This window comes from Odontesthes bonariensis, chromosome 8, assembly GCF_027942865.1.
Source record: "Odontesthes bonariensis isolate fOdoBon6 chromosome 8, fOdoBon6.hap1, whole genome shotgun sequence".
Taxonomy (NCBI): domain Eukaryota; kingdom Metazoa; phylum Chordata; class Actinopteri; order Atheriniformes; family Atherinopsidae; genus Odontesthes; species Odontesthes bonariensis.
This window is the reverse complement of record NC_134513.1, coordinates 8,741,630-8,766,961: the sequence shown is the minus strand read 5'-3', so window position 1 is coordinate 8,766,961 and position 25,332 is coordinate 8,741,630. Positions and strand designations below refer to the sequence as shown.

The window sequence follows — 25,332 nt, the reverse complement described above, 5'->3', positions numbered from 1 at the left end:
TTTTGCTCCACTTAGCCTCTCTGGAATGCTCACAAAGCACAAGTGGTCCCTGAGCTGTGCGTGAGAATTAGAACAACAGCACCATTACCATAAATGTGTTCTCTATAGATGTAAATGGGGAAAACAAATTTGTATTGTGGAACAGCAGACACTCTGTGGCCGCTGAACATCCAAGTTCAAAATCCTTGTCTGAATTGTTATTGTGCGCGCTGCAGTATTAACTGGAACAAAGAGGTTTAACTGGACCATGAAATGATATGTTGGCCCTGAGGAGCAACATAAAACTACACTGGACAAACAACAGAAAGGCACAACTGCAAAGACAACCATATTTCAATTGACAAGATCATACTTTGCTGAAACACGACAACAAGACAGTCAAAAGTCAACTTGATTTCCCGACAACATGACACAAAAAGAGAGAGCTAAGGAAACAAAACCCTTTTGCAAAATGAATAAGCTTTTTGTGCGTTTTGTGCTGCGAAGTTCTCGTGTGTGTGTCTGTGTGTGTTACGTGTGTGTGCCTATGTTTTGTCAGATGTAATTCTGTATTGGTTTTGTTGCTGCATTTTATTTGGTGAAATCCTTTTCTATTTAAATGTTCTTTTAGTGATTTTCTAAATGTTTGGGTTTTTTTTGTGTGTGTGTGTCACTGTAACTTTTATGGTATTGGCTCAAAATAACCTCTTGGCTTTACAGACGCTGCGCATGGTGCTCGCATGTGATTTCAGCCATCTACTATGTCAATACAATGTGTTGACAAGTCAGCCGACTGTATCGTTTCTTGACAGAAAGCGAAGTAAGCGACCGGATCAGATTGGGTTTGAAGATCCTTGAAAGAAGGCTTAAAGAAAGACAGAAAATATCCTCAAAACCTCGAGCTACTATAGCTACTATTTTCCTAAATACTGGGGTAAAAATCAGGATTAAATCTCCTCTCAAATATTTGGGAACCTGGCAGAGACCATCTGTGGCAGGAGAAGGTGAGCAAAGCTTCAGGTGGCTGCTGCCGTCTTGTCTGTTTCTGCTGAATGTTTAATGAGCTTAATGAGCCATTGACTGCAAAGTTATTTAACATCTTCTTAAATTGCTTTCAATAGACTTCATTTTTGGCACACATCGGAGGTTCTTCTTTTTTTATTGCAGATTTTTATTGAGACATACCTTTAAATGATCTTTTAACATTTTGTTATAGGGTAAATTCTTACAGAAATAATAATAATAATAATAATAATAATAATAATAATAATGATAGTAATAATGGTAATTATCGTTATTAATCTCATGATTATCATCACTGTTACTGGTCTGTACAGAGGACGAGGAATAGCACAGCTGCAACTTTAAGAGTCCACACGCCCCCCTCCGTCAGCTCCCACAATGGTCTTTTCCAGCTCCGCTTATCACAGCAGAATTTGTAACATGCCATAATTTCCTCACCGGCGAGTGTGTGTGCGTGCGTGCGCGCGTGTGTTTGACCCCGGAAATCAAATGTCATTACCCGACGCGGCTAATTTGGCGATTGTTCCTGCTCCTTGATTTTTGGACAATGCCAGCGGCGGGGACCAGCCGCACCTCCACCATCGGATCAACGGCGTCGCAGCCTGCTTGCTCTGAACAAGCCTCCTAGGGTTGTCCGCTTGATGCTCTAGCTCGCAGAGACTGCAGTTGCCATTGATCCGCTGCCCGAGCCTCTTCTGATAGTAAAGGGATAAATTGTGAGTATGCACACTGTTGCCGCCTGTATTGCGGTGACCTACATTGCCCTATTCCTGCCGGCTCAAGGTGATTTTCTGCGGTGCCCTCTTTCTACCCCCAACTCTGAACTGCTGGTGATTTTAGAGGAGTAGGGTGCTGATGGTGGTGTATTTAACCTGTACAGTTTGTGTGTGTCGTTGACATTGTGATGCTCTGCGGGAGAAAAAGAGAAAAGAACACATACCGCCGGCTGTCACACAGTGGAGAGATAGCGGAGAGAGTTAAAGGGGGGCGGGATGCAGACTGAGAGGCTGGCATGATGTAATGCACTTGAGACAATAGCCAAGGATTCTCCCCAAATATAATTTCAGAGAATGGGGAGGAGTTGTTACAGCGGTGTAAAGACGCGTTCAGCGCCGCAGTCCGGCCGTGTGTGCGGTTAATAACACTATAAGGAGGAGCTGTCATATGAGGAACAGCTGCCCCTCCTATAAACAACATTATTACCGGCTATTAGAGTGATGCAAGGAGGGAGAGAGCATTAAAAAGACTGCCTGTCATCCATCTATTCATCCATTCACCCACCTGCCACTTTTTTCAAGTGAGAAGATGCATGAGCGAGGGGACACACACATGCATGCGTTGGCATCTTGTCAGAAGGTTAATAGCTGCAGGCAAAGCTGTGATCAGCCTCTGATCTTGCTAATTAATATTAACGTTTGCAACCGGCACAATGAGGGCACAATATTGGCATTAGCATGGAAGCTGTGGCACAAGCTATTTCTGAGGCATTATGCAAAGTCAGGGTGCTTAATTGAATGGTTTTGCATTTAAGACTGAGTGATGCACCTTTAACTGCTTAATCTGTCTGGCGAGCAGACAAAGCTGTTATTGCCTTGAGGTGACAAGCAGTGAAGTGGGGACCTGTGGCACAAGCTTATGTTTCCATTAAATAATGGTTAAGGCCATTTTTTACTGCTTTGGTTTGACAATTGCAAAACCCTTCTTCAGAGGGAGAAATGCAGTCGATGGTGACCGGCATTTCAAACCAGGTACAACCTGAGCTTCGCAGCTTTTCCGCTCAATTCTCTGTGCTCTTATTCAATCACTATCGATTCATGGTTTGCATGACCTTGCTGCAGGGGATTGTGGTCGATGTTAAAGGCTACACGCTGTCCTTTCATCCTCTCCTGAGCATGCAGACTTACTTTCAGTCGAGCACGCAACCGGTGAACACACAAATCAGGACTCTCTACCCCCTTCTCATCCTCGCAGGTGCCCACACATAGCTAGAGGTGATGTGCGCTCACAAGACAAATGGAGACACACACACACACACACACACATGCACAATTTCCTCTCACTTTCCCGCCTCTTTGACGGCAGCAGGCTGGGTGTAACTTTACACCCATACTCTTCATCCCACCTACTTCTCATTCACTTCTTAAAGCTCAGAGTGTCATTCACGTGCGCATGTTAATGACTGCAGAATGCAGGAAAAGTGAATTTTGGGATGCCGTCATTTACAGATTTACAAGATTTACGGACAAGATTCAGGAGGTTAAGAGTGAGGAAGATGGGATTTGACTCCATGGAAAGAATAACATGCTATATTTAAAGTTGGAGGGTTAGGCTGGAAGTGTGGTCCTAAAGACATAATGTATGTGGAACAAGGACCTCCTATATCAAAATATTGTTTCAAGTATGTCTGAGTGGGTTAACAGGGTAACGTAGAGAAAAATTAGGGTTAAGTTTTGCTTAAAGATTCTTTTTTATCAACATTTGGGATTAGTAATGTTACGACATGTTCACATTCTCTGGTGCCTATGCTTCTTACCGTGTATTTCTCAATGAAGTGCTTGCTGTATCAAAGCGTAAATAACTACAGAATATAACTGCTTGTCTGACTATAACTGTTTACAACGGGCATCAGAATACTTTTAATTTCTGTCCTTTTACATGACTCACAGTATACGTGTTAATACCAACCCTGTTTCCGGAGAGGTTGTAGAAGCTTTGGCACCGTGAGTTATATCTATTAGAGGGCTACATCAAGACAACATGGCGAATATTAAAATTCAGTCCATTTTATTTCAAACTACATCCTCACTGTGAATTTGATGCCAGTGATGTGCAATATGTTTCAAAAAGTTACGACGAGGTCATGTTTTCCGCTGTGTTACATCATCGCTTGCATCAACCATTCTTGGTTGAGAAAGGATTTCAGCTTCAGCAGCTCTTGGGCATCACTTGCTGCCACGTCTTATGGCAAACAGTAACGAAACAGTCACAAACATTTTTACTAATTTATGTCCATGTGGTGGTTTTTGCCAGGTGAAGAACTTTTTTTTACCTGGTGAAAAACTTCAAGTCTGTTGGTGTGCTCTAATATATTCAAGTAGCTTTTTCTTTGAAATGCCATTTCTGCTTGAATTGCTGTTTCGGTGCTCTTTTACATTTTAAAAACTGCTTGGTTAGGGTCAGGCATTGAAAACAACTTGGTGGTTTTGCACTGGGCACATAAAACAGACATCAAACCGAAATATATGACTCTGAAAGTCATACTGGAGGGCCCAAAAATAGAGATTCTTGTGATCATTATCTCAAATACAAGGTTTCATGTCTTATGACTCTTTCATGTTTTTTGCCACGAGACTGGGCGGGTCTATCGTGTACATGCTTCGGCATATAGAAGACTCTAGTGTTTCTGACAGGTTTATATCTCTTTTTGATATAGTATCATTTTTTTATCGACCGTGATCACTGACAATAGTTAAAGTGTTCTGAGCCCCTGCAGTGATTTTCAATCCAGAATCATGTCTGTTTTTTGTGCAGTATCACAGCGATTTAGCTTTGGGCTTTATCCTTGTCATCTGTACAGATATCTCTCTAAACCTTATTAATTATATGTATGTATATACATATATTCATAAAAATGTTAAGAAACATTACCCACAGAGTTTCACAGAGGGATGAACCCATGCCCGTCTTTACCAGGGAAAGACTAAGCCTACATGGAGTTACATTTATATCCTCAATCATACTAATTCACCTGTAATTTGATGTTCTACCAGGTGGAAGATTTTTGGAGGATGAGACCGATTACTAATTTTGCAGAATATGTTTTCCAAACTTGAATTGTCGGAATTCTGTTGTCAATCTTTATACACATTAAAATAATATTATTTTCAGATGTAGAGGCGATATCTAATTAATCTACTTTTCGTAGCATACGAATATACATGTATATGGGTATGGTAGAGCAGTAGAAAATATCTAAAACGCTTTCAGCTGAATCGACTCTTTTTTTATTGTATCGGATCAGTTTAAGGATTACACTTCAGTTGTTGAAAAGTCACTGACCACGGGGGGGCTGTCAAAAATCTCTGAAAGCAAAACTGTGTGAACAATAAATAGTACATTTTCCTTCCTTTTTCTGAAAATGTTGAACTGTTGAACTCACGGGCTTACATAAAGGAAACAGAAAAAAAAATCCAAAGCACAAAACCCCGAAGAAAAACAACAAATGCCCACAGAACCAGCTAATGTGTGGCGTTTTTTTGCTTGAGAAGACTGCCTGAATAATTTATGGGTTATCTCGATGACAGTTCATTTTCCACGATAGATACTTCTGCAAGCTCTCTGAGCCACTACCGACCTCGCATTGACTTAGCACTGTTTTAACTGCACTGCTGCTGCTGCTTTGGTCTTGACGCTCCCGTAAAATAGATTCTCAATCCCAGCAGTGAGCAATTCTCAACTTAAAACCACAAAAGCATAAAAAAAAAACAGTTTCCAACCAACATGCAGGAGCTTTAGACTTTGATATATTCCCTGTCTCCCTCAAATATATACTTTATCATCTAATGTTAAATTTATCTTTATTTTTTTAGCAACTTATGAATAACTTCCATCCATCCATCCATCCACGCGGGGTACACCCTGGACACGCCACCAGTCAATCACAGAGACAAACAACCCCACACACGCTCACACTCACTCCTAAGGACAATTTTTTTTAGAGACACCGATTAACTATTTTTAAACAAGTACATGGAAGAGGAAGTATGTTAACGGAGGACGATGAGGGATAAATATATGAATAGGGTTAATTGTTATATTGTAATTTAATTTGTATATGGTATATATGGTATATATTTATTATGGGGATAGTTATATATATATATATATATATATATATATATTTACATTTATATTTATAAGGATATGTGTGTAGTATATATTTATTTTTGTGATTATATATTTATTTAGATATTTAGGAAGTGTATATATGGCATATATATACATACAATACAGGTGTATACATACAATACACCTATAAATACAATATAGGTGTATTGTAGTTAGGATATTTACAAACTGAAGAGTAGTTAAAAAGGGGTGGGAAACTAAAAAAGTATTGTACTTCTTCCCATTCCTTTTTCAAACAATGTGTGGTGTTTTGATATGTATTAGGACTTTATGTGACTGAATTTAAAAATAATTTTAATTTCTCTTTTTCTTTCTTTTGTATGTACAAATAGTTACAGACATTTTCTTTTTTATACATGTTCGAAAATAAAAATCTATCAATCTAACATGCATGTTTTTGGATGGTGGGAGGAAGCCGGAGTACCCAGAGAGAACCCACGCATACACGGGGAGAACATGCAAACTCCACACAGAAAGGCCCCAGCCAGGAGTTGAACCTGGAACCCTCTCGCTGTGAGGCGATGGTGCTAACCACCACATCACCGTGCAGCCCTATGAATAAGTTATTGAGCTAATTGTTGAGCCACTTATCAATTTCTCCTGATTGCTAGTTGAGGGTCTCTTATCTGCTATTTTTTATTTTTTTAATGCGTCTGGCTTATAAAGCTGATACAAGTTCTGGGCTGGACAGTCATGTGTAACTTCTTTATTCAGTGTATTTGGCACCCTGCTTTACTCACTCCCATCACAGACCATGGCGAAATGAAAACAACATAAAACAATGTCCTCTCTGTTCAGCCTAATGTAATATTTTTCAAGAGAGAACATGTCAGTTTATTAGAATTCCTCCGGTATCTGTCTGTCTTTTGATAAGCGATCATGGATTTTGCTTGACACAAATCACTTAGCGTTGTTTGATCATGCATAACTGCTGGGACGGTATTGTAGGCCACAGATCAGCTGGCAGCTCCGGAGATGAATTAATACAGTACAGTGTTCTCCATCGACCCAGTAGTCTCCTGCTTGAGTCCCAAAGTGTGTTCCTGTGGTAATGAATAAAGGAAATAGACTTGAATTCTTGTTTTCTTGGCACGCTGTCTCTGTTATCAGACGTCTTTGTGGTGCAGGGTGCCTCATGAATGAGATTTCTCAGCGCTGTGAGTGTACCACCCAATCTGGCCAGTTCCATTCACAAAAATGCAGCGTCACTCTTTTTGCCACCTGTCGGCCTGATAAGGATGCCAAAGTGTGCCACAGCTTTCCTATTACCCTTTAAACCCACCAGTGAGGTCTTTGGATACACTTTTTGCTCAGCTGCTTCCCAAGAAATCAAACACAGACATTATTTAAAATTGGAATTTCCCTATAGTCAGCTCCCCTGGCAGCCTAAAAGCAGCGTGTGTAATCAGCCCTTTGCTTGTAGTACTGATGCCAGTGGAGTGCATGATCATAAAACAGTTCGGGTCGAACACTCATCGCGTTGTGAGGAAATGAGCTTGAATGATCCTAATAGGTTGCTACAAATGTTTGAAAAGCTGACCTTTAATACTTTGTTTTGTTTTGCTTATTTCTAAATGACCATCTCCTTGCCTAATCACTTCAAGCATTAATTATTCCATGCTTGGTGATGATAAGACCTTAAACACTTGATTTATTTTAGCCTTACTATAGTCAGTCCAACAGACATGTAGTGGCAGAGCTTATCTCCAAAGCCACACAGTGTCGTGCTCGGTCCTCTGCTTGTTCTGCACACCCTGGCACTCTACATCTCGTTTGATGTTTCTCAGGTGGTGAATAGTGCTGAATTTGCCTCACTCGGCCATATGCAGCTCAAGAATATACTACTGTTTTGTGTGCTGCTCTTTATCTGCTCTCACAATTGTTCACATTAATGAGATTAACTGAAGACATTCAGAAATTAGTCACATCTTGCTGATTTCCTCCTGCCATAAGTTGCACAATTTACATCTGTTTCATATAGAGTAGTTCACTGCCTGCTTCATTTTCACCCAGGGGAACTCAGAAATACCAGAGATTTTGTGTGTGTTATAAATTGGCTTTATTCTTAGACTTTATGTATTCATATTCTGTAGTTCTCTAGATAATCTATTTTCCTAGTTTGTACGGTACACTCTGCTCATACAACGCAAATGTATGTCCAACACTTTAAGATGACGTAGCGGGATAAAATAACTGGGTCAGATAAAGCGTCTCTTAGGACAGATAGGTCTGGTACAGTAGATGCACGCCTGAAACAACACGCACACACACACATCGCTTATCACATCCAAAGAACATGACGAAGACGGAGGATGGCCTGCTCACATAATGAGTAAGTGTTCAATGATACGTTGTCAAGTGTAGGTACAACCTCTGTGATAAGGGTGAACATAAATATGAAATGTTTCCGGATCTCGGGGCTTGGTCGGACGGATTTCATGCGAGAACTCTGTCTCTCCAAGTCCAGCGCTGATACTTGACCTGTGACCTCCAATAAATACTTTGTTTAACTTAAGACTGCTCCCACTGGTTCTTGGGCTTCCAATATAAAGAATCGGCTCTAACATGTGCATACTGTTGTATTCAAAGTACAGATAATAATCCTCAAAGACATTACTCCTTTGCAGTTGTTGCCTCATATTAAAGTGATTTACAGTACAGTAGTTCAGGTTAGGAATCAGCAGTTAGAACAAATTATAGAAACCAGTTTATGTAGTCACTTTGGCAGAAAATGGGATTAGGAACACATAACAGCAGTCAAGACTATTGCCATATAAGAATGCAACAGGATGATTGTGTATCATATACATGTATTTTTTTTACATCTAAATTCTTCCTAATGTGATATCTATGTATAGCAAGTGGATAATTTAGCCGTCACTGTCAGTGTGCTTCAGTTAAACTGCTTGTCAGTGTCTCTACCAATGCTTTCCACACTTGTATTCATTGCTGCACCTGATAGTTTGAATGCAGGTTTGGGCACTGAAATCCAACTTTTTGAAAGTGGAATGTTCACTGACTCCGACTCTAACGTTTGTGTGCAGACTGGCTTGCGTCATCACATTGTGCATCGCTATCTCCTTGGTTTAACGAATATGCAATGGCAGACCTAGCCAAGACAGTGCTGGTGCTAACCTTGCTAACGGGATTTTTTACATGTTTGCACATAAATGCACAGCTACTTCTTAACAATTACTTCAGTGACTTGAGTCTGGAGACTGAAGTATGAGTTTGAACGAGGCTGCTAGACAGCAAAAATGCTCTGTATTTGTTGCACTGATTAGGGAGAAATCCTCACTCCTATCCCCTGAATTATTCATTGATTGGCATATGGCATGGAGTGGAAAGCTCAGTGATCCTTGCATGGCTGTCTGTGTGCATTTCTTTTTGCATCTGCTGTCCCGCCTTTTGGTTAATTTCTGCATACTATTGCCTCACATCTAACACCTTTTAACCAGCTGCACTAAAATCTCCTAAATTTAATGTGGAACATTCTCAGCATGATGAGTTGATTTTAATTGACTGATACACCAACGTCTTACATTTTCTTTATTTCCATGCATTCACAGCCAGCTATTGTCTGAAACACGAGTGGAATTTAAGGTGAGGTTTTATAGAGTGCAATCATAAAGTTATGTAATGTTGCTCTGCAGTGAAAATAACCGTAGAACCATTTTCAGTCACTTTCCCGTTTCAGTTTTCAGGGTTATCTGCTGGCCGAATAGCTATTCTTATAGTAAATAAATGGACTTTTCAGTTGTGAGAACAATCTACATAACATCTGTATCCCAGCTGGCAATAAGAGCTCTCAGTATTGTAGGTGATTATCTATGTGAGGGGATTACTCTAACTCTTACCTGTCATCCCTATTGCTCCTCTCTAGAGAGAAACAAATGACTCTATGTGTATCTTTTCAAAACAGGGAAGCAGAGGAATATAATTTTCTCACAAAAAAGGACATTTGCAGCAAAGTATTGGGTGTTTACCACTGCTTTTTGCTTTGAGGCTTTATCGTTGGGTATTTTCTTTCTGAATCTCAGGTTTAACTAAATGTACTGGTCTGCTTAATTTTCATTGATACACTTAAACAGGTAAATGTTTCAGTACTTGATACGGTATGCTTTCAGGTCTCAGGAATAAAGATCAGTAGTCAGGGAGAGTAGATCGGTCAGTGCACTTCTCCATATTGATCAGTCGTACAAAAATGACAAAATGATTTAAGAGGCAGTGATAGTGAGGTCATAGCAAAAGGTGCAGGAACAGGACAAAAGGGTATTGTATGTGCCACTAGGCAGAAAGAAAAAAAATCCTCGATAAATTTTGGTTACTGTACCGCATAAAGCAGTAATGGAAAACCATTAAACGACAAAGAAGTGCCAAGTATTTTAAAGCCTGTTGGTGCATTGGGTAAACCAGTGCTCATGTGTGTGATCAAGAAGAGGTTGTGAGAAAAACTGTACAAAGGTTCAAGCTCAAAGGTCAAATTTCATAGTTAACCCTGAAGGAATAAGGATCCATACATTTTAAATTCACAAAAGGCATTAAGTTAGTTTGGTGGAAGATAAAATTGCACACACACATTTTCCACGACATGAAAACAACATAAGGGTTCTACAATCAACCAGACAAAAGCTTTTAATTTGTGATATATAACCAGGACCTTCCCCTCTATAGCACAATTAACATGTATTGAGCCACAGTGTGGAATGAATCACTTCCTTCTACTTCAAATTCACCACCGATGTCCCAGTCTGTCCGCCAACATGCCTGCTCTCCAAGCGAAGGCTGCCATGTGCGGCGTGTCCAGCCAAACAGCATGCAGGCTCGGTCTCTCTGGTCTAAATGGTAGCTGATGGTGTCTGAATGGTGAACTGGTGGGAGCCTGGCCAGTTGCCTGGGAGAAGATATGGGAGACCCCATCTTGCTGCCAGAACATGCTGAGGCACAGAGCTGGCATTGTTACCCACCCACTGGGGACCAGGTCTGGGCAATGGGATGCTGAAATTTCACTCAATATACCTGGCTTAGGTCAAAGCACTGAGAAAGCATGAGCTACCATGAAACTAAAATCCTCTGCTTGTAATATTCAAATTATCATAGACTATATTAAGCAACTAATTGCCAAAGAAAAAGAAGATGGTGGAAACATAATATTAAAATATTTAATATGTCTAATATGACACTTTGCGTTCTATTTTCCCTCTATAGCTGTGTTTTAACCCAGCTGTGCATATAAACAGCTGGATGGAAAATTAAAAATAAGATAAAATCAGGTAATATCTCAGAATACTTTTAATGCTTTGGAAAGGTGTAAAGTAAGTAAAATGGAAACAAGCTGAGTGCAAAAAGATGTGCACACAGGGCTCTGATCAGAACCCTTCCAAACATTCAAAGCTATTGTATTAATTGTTCAACCCTTATTATTCATATAACTATACAAACATGCATAAAGTTTTATTAAATTTGCAGATTTTTGAAAGATTCTGTTACAAAATTCTGATCCACATAGAGCTGAATTTGACCGGGCAGGCGCCCGGGGCGGCATCGCGGGAGGGTGAAAAAAAAAATGATCCAAAAAAGAAAAAGAAAAAATTGTCAAAAAAAAAAAAAAAAAAAACGCCAGCACCAGGTTTCGCCCGGGGCGTAAATCAGTGTGGGACCGCCACTGCCTAAACCTAACTAAACTGTGATGAAAAGCCAAAGTGACCTCTAGGACTTACACATTGAAAAGTTTCAGCCCCCCGGTTTCTAAATATGGACTTTGTTGCTCCTCAAAGATGGAAACACTCAGGAAATTCTGCTCTATGTCATAGCTAAAGCTTAGACACATGCTGAACTCACTTTCATTCATGCCTATTGGTGTTTGGCTTCCTTAATTTCTTAGCACTCATTACAGGGACTAGTGTTTAACTTTAGCAAAATGTGAGCTTTCAAGAAAGACTGCAATCCTGGCAAATGGCTAGATTTGTGTCTTGTTACCTTAAAACTGTTATACACATTATTTCTCACCATAATGCATTTTACAAGGCCAGAAATAATAAAATAAGTGACACTGGCTTAATGAGCTCGTTAGTATTACACCACACAGCTGAGCGCAGTGACAATGAAAGCAGGATGTTGTCCTGAAGTCATTCTGAAGATATTAACTAAGCTCACTTTGGTACCTGAATAAAAAAGGGACTTTTTAAAAAGTTTCTGCATATGGCTTTTTGTTCATTTGGTAAGTAAATATGATATGTGTTGCCGTTAGAGGATGTATTTTTCTGTTTTCATGGATGCAAAAGTCCTTTTTCTGTGGTAAGCTAGGCTATGTTTCTCTGAACGGAGCGTGCAATCATTCTTATCAATGGTTTTTGTTAAGCTGTTTGAATTTCTATAACCAGTGACTTTTTGTGGCTCATTGCGTCATCACATGACCCATTGGTAAGAATGACTCCTTGCGCTTTCAGAAGACCCAGGGCGCGGGAGGAATATGGCCTCACATATCCACTATAGCATAGATATGGTCGATTACGCAACATGATCCGAGCTGCCCCATTAAACAGCACAAGCGTGAAATCTAGGGCAGAACGCCCAGCATCCCAAGACGTGTCTGCGAGCTTTGAAACGCTGGGGTCACGCTGAGCCAAGTTCCAACTGTGTCAGGCCTAAGCGTAAACACACAGCAATATAAACAGTAGTGTGTGGTTATTAACATACAAGCAGGAACACACGTTTGTTTTGTAATATATATGTCTAAGATGTATAACACATCCACTTTTACTGCTACCTCCATCTTCTTCAGCGGAGCCAAGATGATGTGCGAGGTGATGCCCACGATCAGCGAGGACACGGCGCTGAGTCAGCGCGGCTCTCAGAGCAGCGCCTCGGACCCGGACTCCCACTTTGAGCAGCTAATGGTCAATATGCTGGATGAGAGGGACCGGCTACTGGATACGCTGAGGGAAACCCAGGAGAGCCTCGGACTGGCTCAGCAGCATCTTCAGGACGTCATTTATGACCGAGACTCCCTGCAACGCCAGCTCAGCTCTGCATTGCCACAGGTAATCCACACTAATGTCTCTCTTTTTTTTTCTTTTTTCAGATTACACTCGTGGCCTTTTTCCTGCTTCATTGAGTTGATATGGACAGTTGAAATAAGAGGAGATTGAATTAATTTTGGTGGCTGGAATGTTGGGACTTCACAGTTGAACCTTGACCTGGATGCCTGCTTTTGTCTTACGTGTGGATGTAATTTCCCAGGAATGATAAGTTCACTGTGACATACTTAACAATTATTTGTGCCTATGTGCTACAACTTAACATTCAAACTGAGTATAAATCTTTTGATTTACACTACATTTATTGACTGCATAACTGGATTTAGCAAAATCACAATTTCTTCTAGTACCGTTTTCCAGTTCAGTGACTCATACTAACTCCAAATTAAATGACTAAATCAGAATGAAATAATGCTAAAGAGTTTTGAGTTCTAGAGGATGAATATGGAGTGTTGCATACACTAAACTGTGTGTGTGTGTTATGTGCTATTGTTTTTGTAATGCCCACTAGTTGCGGCGACACAGCCTCGCTGAGTGCATTCGTCTTCTACTTACTTTACTACTCTGTGAACAACCTGATCAGCTGGTATTTGATGTAAATGACAGGCAAATCAGTGAAATAAAATGGAAAAGGCTGAAATTTTAGTGTGGTTGTTTCATCTTTCCGGAGTATGTGGAAAGAGGAAGGTCTTGCTTATTAGTTCCAACTGGAAATGGAGATTAGCACTTTCTAAAAGTGTGTCAGTAATTCTATTCACAAGCCTTCCCCTCTCTGCTTCCAAGAGACTCTAGAGGTTTGTTCGTGGAGAGAGGAGGACTTTGTTCACAAGCGGTGCTTCCTGATAGCGCAGTAATCCACATGGTTTAGGAGACACAGGCCAGGCATAAACGGCATCTGTATTTGCTTTGGTGTGATCACATATTATCACTTTGAAGGGGTTTGAAGCGTTAAAATTAAAAAATTATACTTCCTATTTTGAGTTAATCCAGCTTGAAAATCATACAAGTATCCGCTTTTTTTTTTAACCTTTTGACAATGTCCTTTTGAATAGTTTGAATTAACACCGCTTACACCTCCTCTTCTGAATGCATGAAACAGCTCTTTTAGGTCTGTGCTGGAGATGTTCTGAATGCTTTCTGCAATATAATTGAGATATGTTTCAGACTGTAGGGTTGAATTTAGGGTTATGTGCTCATACTCTGGGCTTTTTTCCTCGCCCAGAGGTTACACAGTGGACATTCAAAACAGCTCAGAGAGCAAGTAAAAAAAAAGGAAAAACTTAAGAACGAGAGAAATTATCTTTTATTATACAAAGTATAAATCAATCTCCTTATCAGTGTATGAATGCATGGTTCTCGTTCTTATTTCAACAGCAAAACTTCTTCTCCAGAGAAGACATCCGGGCCTGTCAAAGTGAAATAACATTTCCATTATCAGACAATTTTGCTGATCTTCACTGGCAGTAAAGCCCTGTTTTGATGTATGGTTTGTCATTGTGTAATGACACAGCTGATACACTGCTCTGTTGCTTCTCCTGGCATCTGGCTTAAATTAGTTGTCACTGGGATCCTCCCAGTGATGTCCTGGCACAAACGATTCTAATTAATCTGATGGCGTCTCGTTGGCCCATATGATTTCAGGATAACTCTAATGGCTTATAAAGAGCTTTGTTAGACCTTGGTAATGATGCGGAAGCATTTTGCCGAGTGAAAATGCGGTACAAAAGTTATCTTTTTTGGCCTCTGCCTTTTTAAACAATGCAGTTAAGCCTGTTTCATAGAAGCAACCATCACTGCTGTGCTGGTGTGTTATGAATGCCTGCTTCTGACATGTTTTAATAAATGGACATGTAGATGTCATCGTAGTAATTTTAAGGGTCCAGCAAGTTTGTAACAATGTTCAGATAACCATATAGTAGAATTCTTAAAGAGGCCAATAGATAGCTTCCAGGTCTTTCTCCACTATGTGGTTGCAGAGGAGGTGATGAATGAGAAGAGAAGCAGCAGTGCTTTTATTGAGACAGAAGTGGCCTCATTTAAGCGATAGGCAGGCTGTGAATGTGTCTTTACAGATATCACTCCTCTGTTCCTGAAGCCTAGAGCGCTGGCAAGATTAGATTTTGGCCCACCACAAACTTCACTTGCTCTTTTCTTCTTCACTTCTCTGGTTCTTTCTCTTTTTGCTGCTGTTGCCTTTTCTGTTATGTTGTGGCTTGCCGGGTGTCTCCTCCTCTCGATTTTTTTTCTTTTCCTTTTTTCCATCGAAGGTCATGACTCAGCAACTCGCCATGAGACTTTCAACTATATGGAATGACATTTGCCATGCCCGCTCTACGTTTCCAGTGACACATCCAACTTTTGTGCTTAACAGTCCTGTTTCGTCACTGATATGGCTTCCCTGCTCATCCAGAGGTTTTACTTTTTTTTGGTCTCACTTTTCTACACTTTATCAGGCCATTTCGACACAGAGCAGGGGAATGGGTTGCGGATGGAAGACAAAATGTGTTTGGGAAATTTAAGTAAACTTGTCTTCATGATGTTATCAGTATCTCACATTTGTGTGGAGGAATTTTGTCATTGCTTCATTTAATTGAAGGTTGTGGACATTTGTTTATGCGGACACCGCTCCTCTACGGTTCCACCACAGTATTTCAATTAGACTGAGGTCTATAAATTGGACCATTACATGATCTTGATTCTTTTCTTATTTAGCCATTCTGTTAGAGATTAACTTCTGTATTTGGTATCATTGTCCTGTTGCATGATCCAGTTTCAGCCAAGCTTTAGCTGTAACACAAATGGTCTAACATTTGACTTTAGGCTTTGGTATACAGAGGAGCTCATGGTCTACTCAAAGAATTCAAGATGCCCAGCTTCTTGACAGTCTGTATCATATGTAAAAACGTATACATGAAACCTTAGAATTGAAAGAGGATGGGCTTTCCTTTTCACATGAGTATAAAACCATGAAATAACCCTCAACCACTGCTCTGCTGCTGATGCAGCCTGCATTGCATTGCAGAGGGTGAACAATTTGTTCTTGCCTCGAACTAAAACCCTTGCTGGGAAATGAAGGCCAACACTGTCACCTCAAAGCCTTGTATATTTTTTATGTCTTGCATTACTCTTGGCCTGTCATAATGGTTACGTAATCACTTCATTACAAATGTTTCTCTCTGCAGAATTTAGAGAATAATTTCAGTTCATCCGTATAAAAACAGTTTGTCTTGTTATTTTCCACCATTTGTACCCTTCTTCATCCTTAATGTTTTTATGGCACCAACTGTTTATCTTGAAGAGCCTAACTTATATTGCGTGACCAACTCAATTTTGAGGAGCATCCATTGGCATTAAGATCACAGATTTGGTTGCAGACTAACACGATAGTCTGAGCAAAAGGAGAGCTCGATAACGCACCTCTGATTTATCGCTGAAATTAAATGTTGTGTAATTCCTGTGTTGGTTTGGCTTGTTTTCTCCTCATTGCTGATTCTGAAGTCAGTCTGCTAACGGAAAAACTCTGCTAGTACTCGATAGATAGTTCAGAGAAAGAGCTTATGAAAGACACAGCGCATGCGGACAACCCAGAGCCTGCAGTACCATGCACATGTGACCCTCCTCCATCCCCCAGCAGCCCCTATCGTGTCACAGACGGGCAAGCTGGCAAACGGGCAACATTCTCCGGCGCACTCAGCTGTGAGTTACAGTACGAGAAGGGCCCCGTGGAGCCCTCTTCCATTGCCGTTTATTTGCCGTTGCCAAACATGGTCTCATGAAGGCTGCTGCTGCAGCGTCCACTGCTGCTAATCCTCCTCACAGCCACCAAGCTCCAGTCTTCCAGAAATAAAGATTTGAGCTTCAGTCATGTAAAAGAGAGCTTTCTTATTGGAGGGGATGCTCTGAGGACAGAATGTTTCAATTTGCATGGATAAAGTTAGAGAGGATCCCAACTTGACACAGTTGAGCAACAAAGAGCAAACTGTGAACTTGTTTATTGTGATTATATGAACAGTCAGCAGATGTACGAAAGATAACCTTCCATAAAATGTAGGTGTAGGAAAAAGAAGGAAATCGCCTATCTTTGTTTGGGGATTGAGTTTATTAATCTAAAAGAATTAGTACTTGTACCTTACAAAATCCATTCATCCTGTTTTAGCACCATTGTTTTCTTTGAGAACAATATTGTGACAGCATTAAATCTCACATGTTATTGATTGTGGAATCCTGTCTACTGGACATCTACTGGATCAGCAGCATGGCCTCAGAGTGTTTCTGCTGTCCAGCCTGACAGTAATGAGATAGCAGCCAACAGATAACTCCAACATCCTGAATGAAAGCTAAGATGGATCTACATTGCTGTATAGACCAGCCAATTGATCTGCGGTTCGCTCATTCATGGCTGGCTTCAGTAGAAGTTACAGCAGTCTATTTCCTGCACATATACAAAACAATGTAGTGTTTGAGCTCAGAGACTTGCTTCCATTTCAAACAACAATTACAGTTATTTATCTATAGAGTGAGCAGTCTGTCCACTTCTGGGGTCATTGGTGCCCCGCTTTAGGTCGATGACTGCCTGTAGTTTTTCAGTCATGCATGGCACTGCCATCCATCATGACTGCTTTGTCCTTCCATCCCTCTTAAAACTTCAAATAAGTGTTTAAAAATCATGGAACATATAATGTTGTGGAGCATTGTGAAGATGAATGGTGAACTGCAGAGTGGAAGGCAAGGCAGTGGGAGAAAGGATGGAGGAAGGCAAGATGGTGAAGATGCATGACAAGGGCAGAGTGTAGAATGGAAGATGACTAAGCTTGTCCAGGAGAGGGGATGGGAGGTGAATCCTTTTCCTCTTTTTCCTTTTAATCTTTTTTTTTAATTTGTCTCTGCACTGCTTCCCTACCATCACCCTGTTCCTTTCTCTCTGTTGCTTGTACTGGAAGCCCTCTGGGCTACAGCAGCCAGCCAGTCAGCTGGTCTCTTCCGCCAGAGCAGCACATGATTTTCCATGATTACTGTTATTGTTTGTGCCCCAGTTCATGCTGCCTGCAGGCTAGATGTGTGGTTGATGCACAGCAGGGAGAGAGGAGGAAACTGGGAAGAGAAAAACAAGAACGAGCTGAACTGGAGTTGAGCATTGATGAAGACCTTTCTTTAATTGGCAGAATATATCATAATAAATTATGATTATAATGCTGAGAAATACTGTATGATGTCCTACTCCCATATACTCATACTGTGATAGACACAAGCAGAGTATTTTATTAGTTTTCCTGTCTCCCAAACATTGATTTGCAAACTAAAGCCTTTCTAATTTTTCTGCCCAAATCACCCTCAAAGCCCTTTTTTCCACTCTTCCCCCTTAATTATTCCCCCCCTTTAATCTTCTCCTCATGGACAGAGGCATGAATGGGCTCCTGGCACACACCACACACTGTATGCATTGAGTGTCTGTAATGGCTCTGACAGAGATGCTTGATCGATACCCTTGAAAGGTTAGGGTCTGATTAGTGAGACAGATCCAGCCTTCTGGATGAATCACTGCTTGTGCCAATGCCAAATGCAGGATTCTGGTGGACTGTTTTCTGACAACAGAGGAAAATGGGATTAGGTGGGGTTTGTGATCATACATGCCGAGGTGATAAGAAGGATCTCCCGCAGATGTAATTATCTCTCTAATGAACAGCACGGTAGGGCGCAAGAGTGCTATAAAGTCAGGATGTAGTCGGAACATACATCAGCCTAACAAGGCGATAGCGGTCGCCTACATGCATAGACTTTTTTAGAGCTTTCTAGTAAGCGCACTCAAAGATGTTGCAGACCATTTGTAATTGGGCTTTCTTGTGTTCTGTATTTAGCTTATCTCTCCTGAACTCCTTGCAACAAGGTCTGACATCAAAATGCCTGAATAAAACTAACAAAGATAAAAGCATCGAGGGTTACAGATGACTTTGAAGTGTTTTCAGAGTCGGATGAGAAGATGTGCTTCTTCAAACAGATCTCATGACCCAGTGGGTTTTTTTTCTGGCTAAATTCAAGACAAATTGAACAGATAAAGGTAAACAGTGACTAACAGCCACATGTAAAACAATAATATTTAATGAATGAAAATAACTATAATTGTTATAATTATAATGTAAATTGTTAAAAAGATCCCTGAGAACCCTGGATCATTTATCATGCCATCATTAAAAAAAGCTACCAATGAGCCCATGTTCGTAGACAGACAGCGATGAGTCATCGCGTGTTAACTGTTTAATATAAGCTGTAACTGCACTTGTTAGTGAAAATGCCAGAACTGCAGCACCAGTCATTAAAGCTGTCTGTAGGATTTTGGAAATAGCTCTTCAGCTGGGAAGTAATTACTCAAGCATGACAGTTGTAGAACGAAATATTTTTGCTCTTGCTAAGCTCCTGCTTTTAGTTGGCAATTGCAAGGTGTTGATTTTTAATCAGACTTTCTTCCCATTCCGCATCTGTTTTTAACAATTTACATATTCCAGAGGAACATACTGAATGTTGAAGAGTTGTGCAAAGAGTACCAGAGACAGGATTCGGATCTGAATGTCTTTACTGGGACTTATTATCCATTCAGGTCAGGATTTGTTTGGAGATGTAAATCATTTATATTTGGGATTACTGTTGGACTGAGATATCAATTGTATGAGGATGCTGTGGCAAAATGTTTAGTATGATAGGGTATTTCAATTTTTTTTAGGTATGTGAAGTACTTATGACTCATTAGTGTCACATGCAGTAGACGGCATTCAGTACACTCTCTGTTTTGAAAAAAGAAGATATGTTTGACACTGAATATTTATTGTCATTCTATGCTGTCAAGCCACATTTCTTGTATGATGAGATCTAACCAGCAACCCCCCTTTTTCAACTCATGAGAAAATAGTGACGTCTATAAAGAGTCTCAAGGTGCTTTTTCCCACCTTCAAATATTCCCCAAACATTTGATGATGAATAATTTGAAATGACATTATGTGGGCAGACACAGTCTGATCACTTTGATGTCATCTCTGACTGTGAACACAAGCGAACGTGTGTGATTGTATATATGTGGAGGTGGGATCGCGGGGAGGAGCAGGGTGGTGGGGGGGATTGCATCACTGGCGGTAAAACTTGGGCATGACTCAGATCCTGAGGCAAGAAATTCTCAAATCTTAGTCCATACACACACACACACACACACAGAGTCATTCTTTTTGCTGGTTTGCCTGAATGAATTAGAGACCTGGTCCCTTGAGACCCACTTAAGTGAGCAGAGAGAAATGAGGTTACGACCAATACTTACTGCTCCTTGCTGTGTCGACCTGGAAATGTAATTCTCCTGACAAAAGCCACTAAGTCTTTTTTTCTTATTCCACCATTAATAAATCTTTGCAAGCTGCCCTCTGAATGGTACTGAATCAGCTGAAAATGTGAATGAGTTGTTTCCCCTCGATAAAAGATTATTTACCAATATTCCAAGCATGTGAGACATGTTTTAAATGTACACATTCATTTCTGAGTCCTAAAAATGTTTTAAAAAGGAAAGTTGTAATTCAATTTTGGGGTATTTCACAGCTGCAACCAACACCTCGGAACAGATCTCCGGTATTGGCTGGTGGTTCATTTATTTTTTGTCCATGCAGCTGGTCCCCAATACTGGATGCCTTTTAGCTTCTGGATGCTCCACTTGACAGCCAGAAATAGAGTATGATGTCACCGGTTCTTGGCACTGGCAGAGAATCTTGTTCAAGGACTCCTAAGAGAGACAATCCCATAGTGATGAGCTCGCTTCACTGCCTCCCAGCTCCTGCTCATAATATGGTTTGATGGACTGTGTAGCTTTTCAGTACAATATCTTCTTCATCTGTAGGCATTAGAAATAATTTCTCCTTCTACCACTAAACACCGTATCTTTATATAGTATAGTTCTTCGACGGCTGCCTATTGGTATTATTGTATCACTTCAAACACAGCTTATATTCAGAAAGTGTGAGCCGGACTTCAGTACGAGCGCATGTAAATGCAGTCAAACAAGAACAACAGCTAGAGCCATGCTTACATAGTCAGCTACATAAATCATTCAGTTTTAGGGATTTCTTTATAGTAAATATAGAAAAATTAAGCCTTAGTGTTACAGTAGATGTAAACCGACTGGTTATCTATGTTGATAATGAGTGATTTCAGCATTAAGGCAAACATATTCTCTTTTATTATGTAAAAACTTCATCAAGTTATTGAAGATGAATATCTATTGATAACAACAGAATACTGAAAGGCACAAAATTGGCACAAAATCCTTGCAATCAGACCCATATTGAGTGCAAACACCATGATTGGCAATCCTTAACAGCCCAAACAGCAGCAGTGTAACAACACAGGACAAGGAGAGTCGATGTATTTTGACACTGCCAGCATTATCATGTTAGCAGAACAAGTTGCTGAGTGAGTCTCAGAGCAGATGTCCCCCTCTTTCCCAGCTACCCCCAAGGCCACATCTGCATTCACTTAAATGAGCTCAGAGTCAACAGTCGAGTTTTTTATAGCTGTAACAAATGACCTATATATGATTTCTTTAGAACACAAAAAGCATTGACAAGGACAGGAATAAAATCTCCAGTTTTCAAGGTGAAACATAATGACTTTCCTACATTCACCAAGGATTTGATCCCCTGTGTCTCTCCAAAGCTGCATCTTCCTAAACCTCCGTTGGTGTGCTGCATCTTCCTCATCACTGTGGCATATATGGCAGCTTTTCAACGCTGGCCTGCAGAGAGCTCACTGATGGGACTCAGGTGTCCTGCTGGGCCATATGTCTCCCTGTGCCAACAGCAAGCATCACAGCAGTGTACTTTTTAATGTAATTTCTCATCAGATGTTACGGCTGGTGCAACAGTAGGCTGTAGTGTATTCAATGAACTATATTTCTGTAGTAATAACAACATGACACTGAAGGTCTAACTACCTTTTAATTTGGATAAAACAAAGCATAAACAAAACTCCACCATAAAACATGCAATTAATACTGAGGCAAACTTTAAAGACAGGAACTGTTAAAAAATGGACACCTTGACATCTCCAATTATTTACTCTTGTGTCATAGCAAAAAAATCCTGCCATTATAAAGCTATAAATCGCAAACTTGTGTCTTCTACGGTCAAACAGCATGGTGCCCTCAAGGGTACAGCATTTTGTACTATTATTCCTGACTTTGAATAAATCATAGAAGCAGCAGAGATGTCACTTTGTCACCTGACAGCAGTCTCAGTGCGTGCAAACTCAAGAAGGCACTGTGACATTTTCCCTTTTGACTTTTTTCCTCTAGAAGTGCCCTGTCTTGTTCAATTTACTCTTACTGTCACCGTTGCTGTCTGTGTATATAATTCACACCCGAATGCAGCAACCCTGCATTCAGGTGTAAATCAGCCTGGTCAAAGAAATTCTTGGACGTGTAAGGAAATGCATCAGAGAGTACACAAAGGCAAGTTAAAGACAGAGTACAATGTGAGAATCTAATGGAGATTTAAACCAGTGACAGTGATTTTAGCAGATGCTTAAGTTTCCATTTAATGTTTAGGCTTATCGCTGAAGCAGCTGATGATACTAAAGTTCTCGACACTTATCCGTCTGTTAAAACTATTGCTCATTCTAAACACATTGCAATATCGGTTTTTCTTTTTTCCTTTTGGTAACTTTACGAACGTGTTTCAGAAGTCAAGTCCTCAATCACAGCAGTGGTCAGTAATTTTCCACATCTGGATAAGCAGCTTGTTTATTTGACACACTATTTCTTCTGTCATGTGTGTGAAAAAGCAGGTATTAACAACAAAATCCATGTATTATATTGTTATTAAAGCTTTTTTTGTCCAAAAACTGCAGATTGAAAACAGCCTCAATCAAAAGCTGCACAGTCCCTCTGTGGTCTTTTGAGGATGAATGTATTATATCAAACTCTAACCTTAATACAGCAACAAACACCAATGTGATATGTAAAAATACAGCAGTGTAAGGATGGTTCAGACTGGTTGAGAGTTTAGTCACTGCCCCTCTTTGGGTGCAGCTTCAATCTGTATTGTGGCAGATAGCTAAGTTGTAAATGTTTATGGATGGGACTCCCAGATGTGCAGTTTGAAGCAGGTGAACTTCCTGGTTTTCCTCCACTGAATAAACTATTTTGAATAGTGATGGTGGTGGATGAGATCCCCATTCATATTTGAAAACGATTCCGTGCCGAAAGCAGGCGCACGTTCAGTAGTATCTGGGATGGAAAACTCCAGCTCACTGCCACAGTGCCCTGATCTGAGGAGTGCAAACTGTTACTGGCACAGCAGGGGGTCGCTTCTGATAGTAGAGTAAAAAAAAAAAAGAGTAAAAAGAATCGTAAGTTTTCAATCCCAGACACAGCGAAATACATTCCCCCCCTTCATCCAGGGCATGGTTTGTTTCCAAGCGTGAATGGGGATTTTGCTCACCAATGCACAGACCTTTTCTTTTAGTGGTGACACCAGAGTAAACCCTGGTCTGAATATCCAGAGATGGAGATATCCAGCAGCTGCTTTAAGCGCTCCCAGTGGTTTGCAAGGTCATAGATATATTGCTAGTGAGTTAAATTATACTAATATTGTGTTTTAGTGCATGACAGTGCACAATACACTAATGAATTGAGTTGCAGGAATGGTCCTAAAAAAGGTACATTTCCTTTGTTGCTCCAGCAGTACCCTTGTAGAAAACAAGCACTGTACATTGAAAATTGTTAAATTTTTAAAATTTTTCTACTTTTTTTTCTGCACCTTTGAAAGAACAATTTCGCACCTCTAGTTACAAAAGTGTACCTTTTAGATTCTGATACAGAAATTTATTTTGCAGGTGGCAAAAAAACATACCCTTGAATACAGGCAAAAAAACACAATCTTCCACTCCATGTAGTTTCTGATCCTGTTCAGAATAGCTGAGGATCTGGAGCCAATCCCAGAGCTCGTGTGCAAGAGGCAGGGTACACTTTGGACAGGTCATCAGTCCAGGTTGTCATCTAACACAGAGACAAACTACCGTGCACGCTCACATTCTTGGTTGATTTAGAGTCACCAGTGACATACATGTTTTAGGACTGTGGAAGGAAGCTCATTTATCCAGAAAGAACCCACACGGTCACATGGAGAACATTAAGACTCCAGAAAAGCCAAAGTCGGGAATAAAGTATAAAGTGGGGAAGAGCTTTCAAATACCAAGCAATACTATCTATATGTCTTCAAAGAAAAAAATCTCATTTAAATGTGTGTTCACAGCAATTCATTATTTTCATTTGCTTTTTTGCTCGGACTCTCTGTTAATCTTCACCACATGTCTTCAGCGTCTGTTTGAGAATAAGATGATCCATTTCTAAAAGGTAATCCTTGATATTTTGAATGAATATAGAGCAGTGTAATGTGTATTTGAATGTTGAACAAAAATTGTGCTCTTTCTGGAATTGTTAGTAAGCTACCACTGCAGGGGGCAGAGGTTTATCAGCAGTAAGTGTTAGCTATCTGGCCTGGTTAACATGATTTTGTGGCCTTTTTTATACTGTGATAATCATAGCCTGGCTTCCTTCAAAGACAGGGCCAACCCACCCACCACTCCAACAGCTGCTTGTTTTGTTCCCAGTGTTGAGAGCAGTCATTTGGTGCCCGCCTCTTGTTGCCAGCTGCTGCCCAGCCAGCTTCTGTCACAGGTATCCAATGGGACACATCAGTGTAGCTGCTTCACAAGTACATCAAGTTATTCAGCCAGAGGAAACCCAGAGGTGTTGACATTTAAGGCACAATGTGACTTTATCCATAGTTTTTAACATACATCTATGGCCAGATGGTGTCAAGTAGCCGTTCCTTCTAAAATCCTTTTCGCATTCACAGTTTACCTCTGATTAACTGGATATTCCCTGACAAAAACAGTAGAGGCTCCTTGGAAGTTAGAAAAGTGTGAATGTACATACTTTAGTTGTAAAAACAAAAGGAGTTCACATTTTTCCTAATTTTCCCCTTTATTAACTATTTCCCAACAAACACAGCAAACAAAATCCAAGTAACAGGTGCGAAAAGTGTTTAATTTGCTGTGTGTGTGTGTGTTTTTATTTTATCTCTCTAACCAAAAGTATCGCACAAAGCATTATGAAAGAGCGGTAGCAGGTAGCATCAGCTTGAACCCAAAATGTGGTCCAGAGGGCAGAATAATCATTTGTTAAAGAGTAGTTTTCTTTATGCTCAAGGTGAAACAACCTAGTTATGAGCTGGAAATGTCAGTGAGCTATGACCACTTGCACTAAAGTCAGTATTCAATGATTTCTGTTTAACTATTGTTCTTACCATTCACACATAGTTTTGTCATTACTGCCCAACATGGCAAGTTAACT

General features: G+C 40.3%; 1 protein-coding gene across 14 annotated transcripts in view; it reads left to right on the top strand.

The window, feature by feature from the left end:
• The first annotated feature begins 1,452 nt into the window (after window positions 1–1,452).
• The window catches only part of ppfia2 (PTPRF interacting protein alpha 2), a 165,632-nt gene continuing 141,752 nt past the window's right edge, over window positions 1,453–25,332 (top strand). For 9 of the 14 annotated variants that reach the window (XR_012770151.1, XM_075471550.1, XM_075471561.1 and 6 more), the window contains exons 1-2: window positions 1,454–1,718; window positions 12,695–12,953. Coding sequence is in view for 11 of the 14 variants with exons in the window: in XM_075471550.1 (XP_075327665.1) it covers window positions 12,705–12,953 (249 nt within the window). In the remaining 3 variants the exon portion in view is untranslated. Of the gene's footprint in view, window positions 1,719–12,694; window positions 12,954–25,332 lie in introns of all 14 variants that reach the window. The other 5 variants (XR_012770150.1, XR_012770149.1, XM_075471553.1 and 2 more) reach the window with 1 other exon arrangement.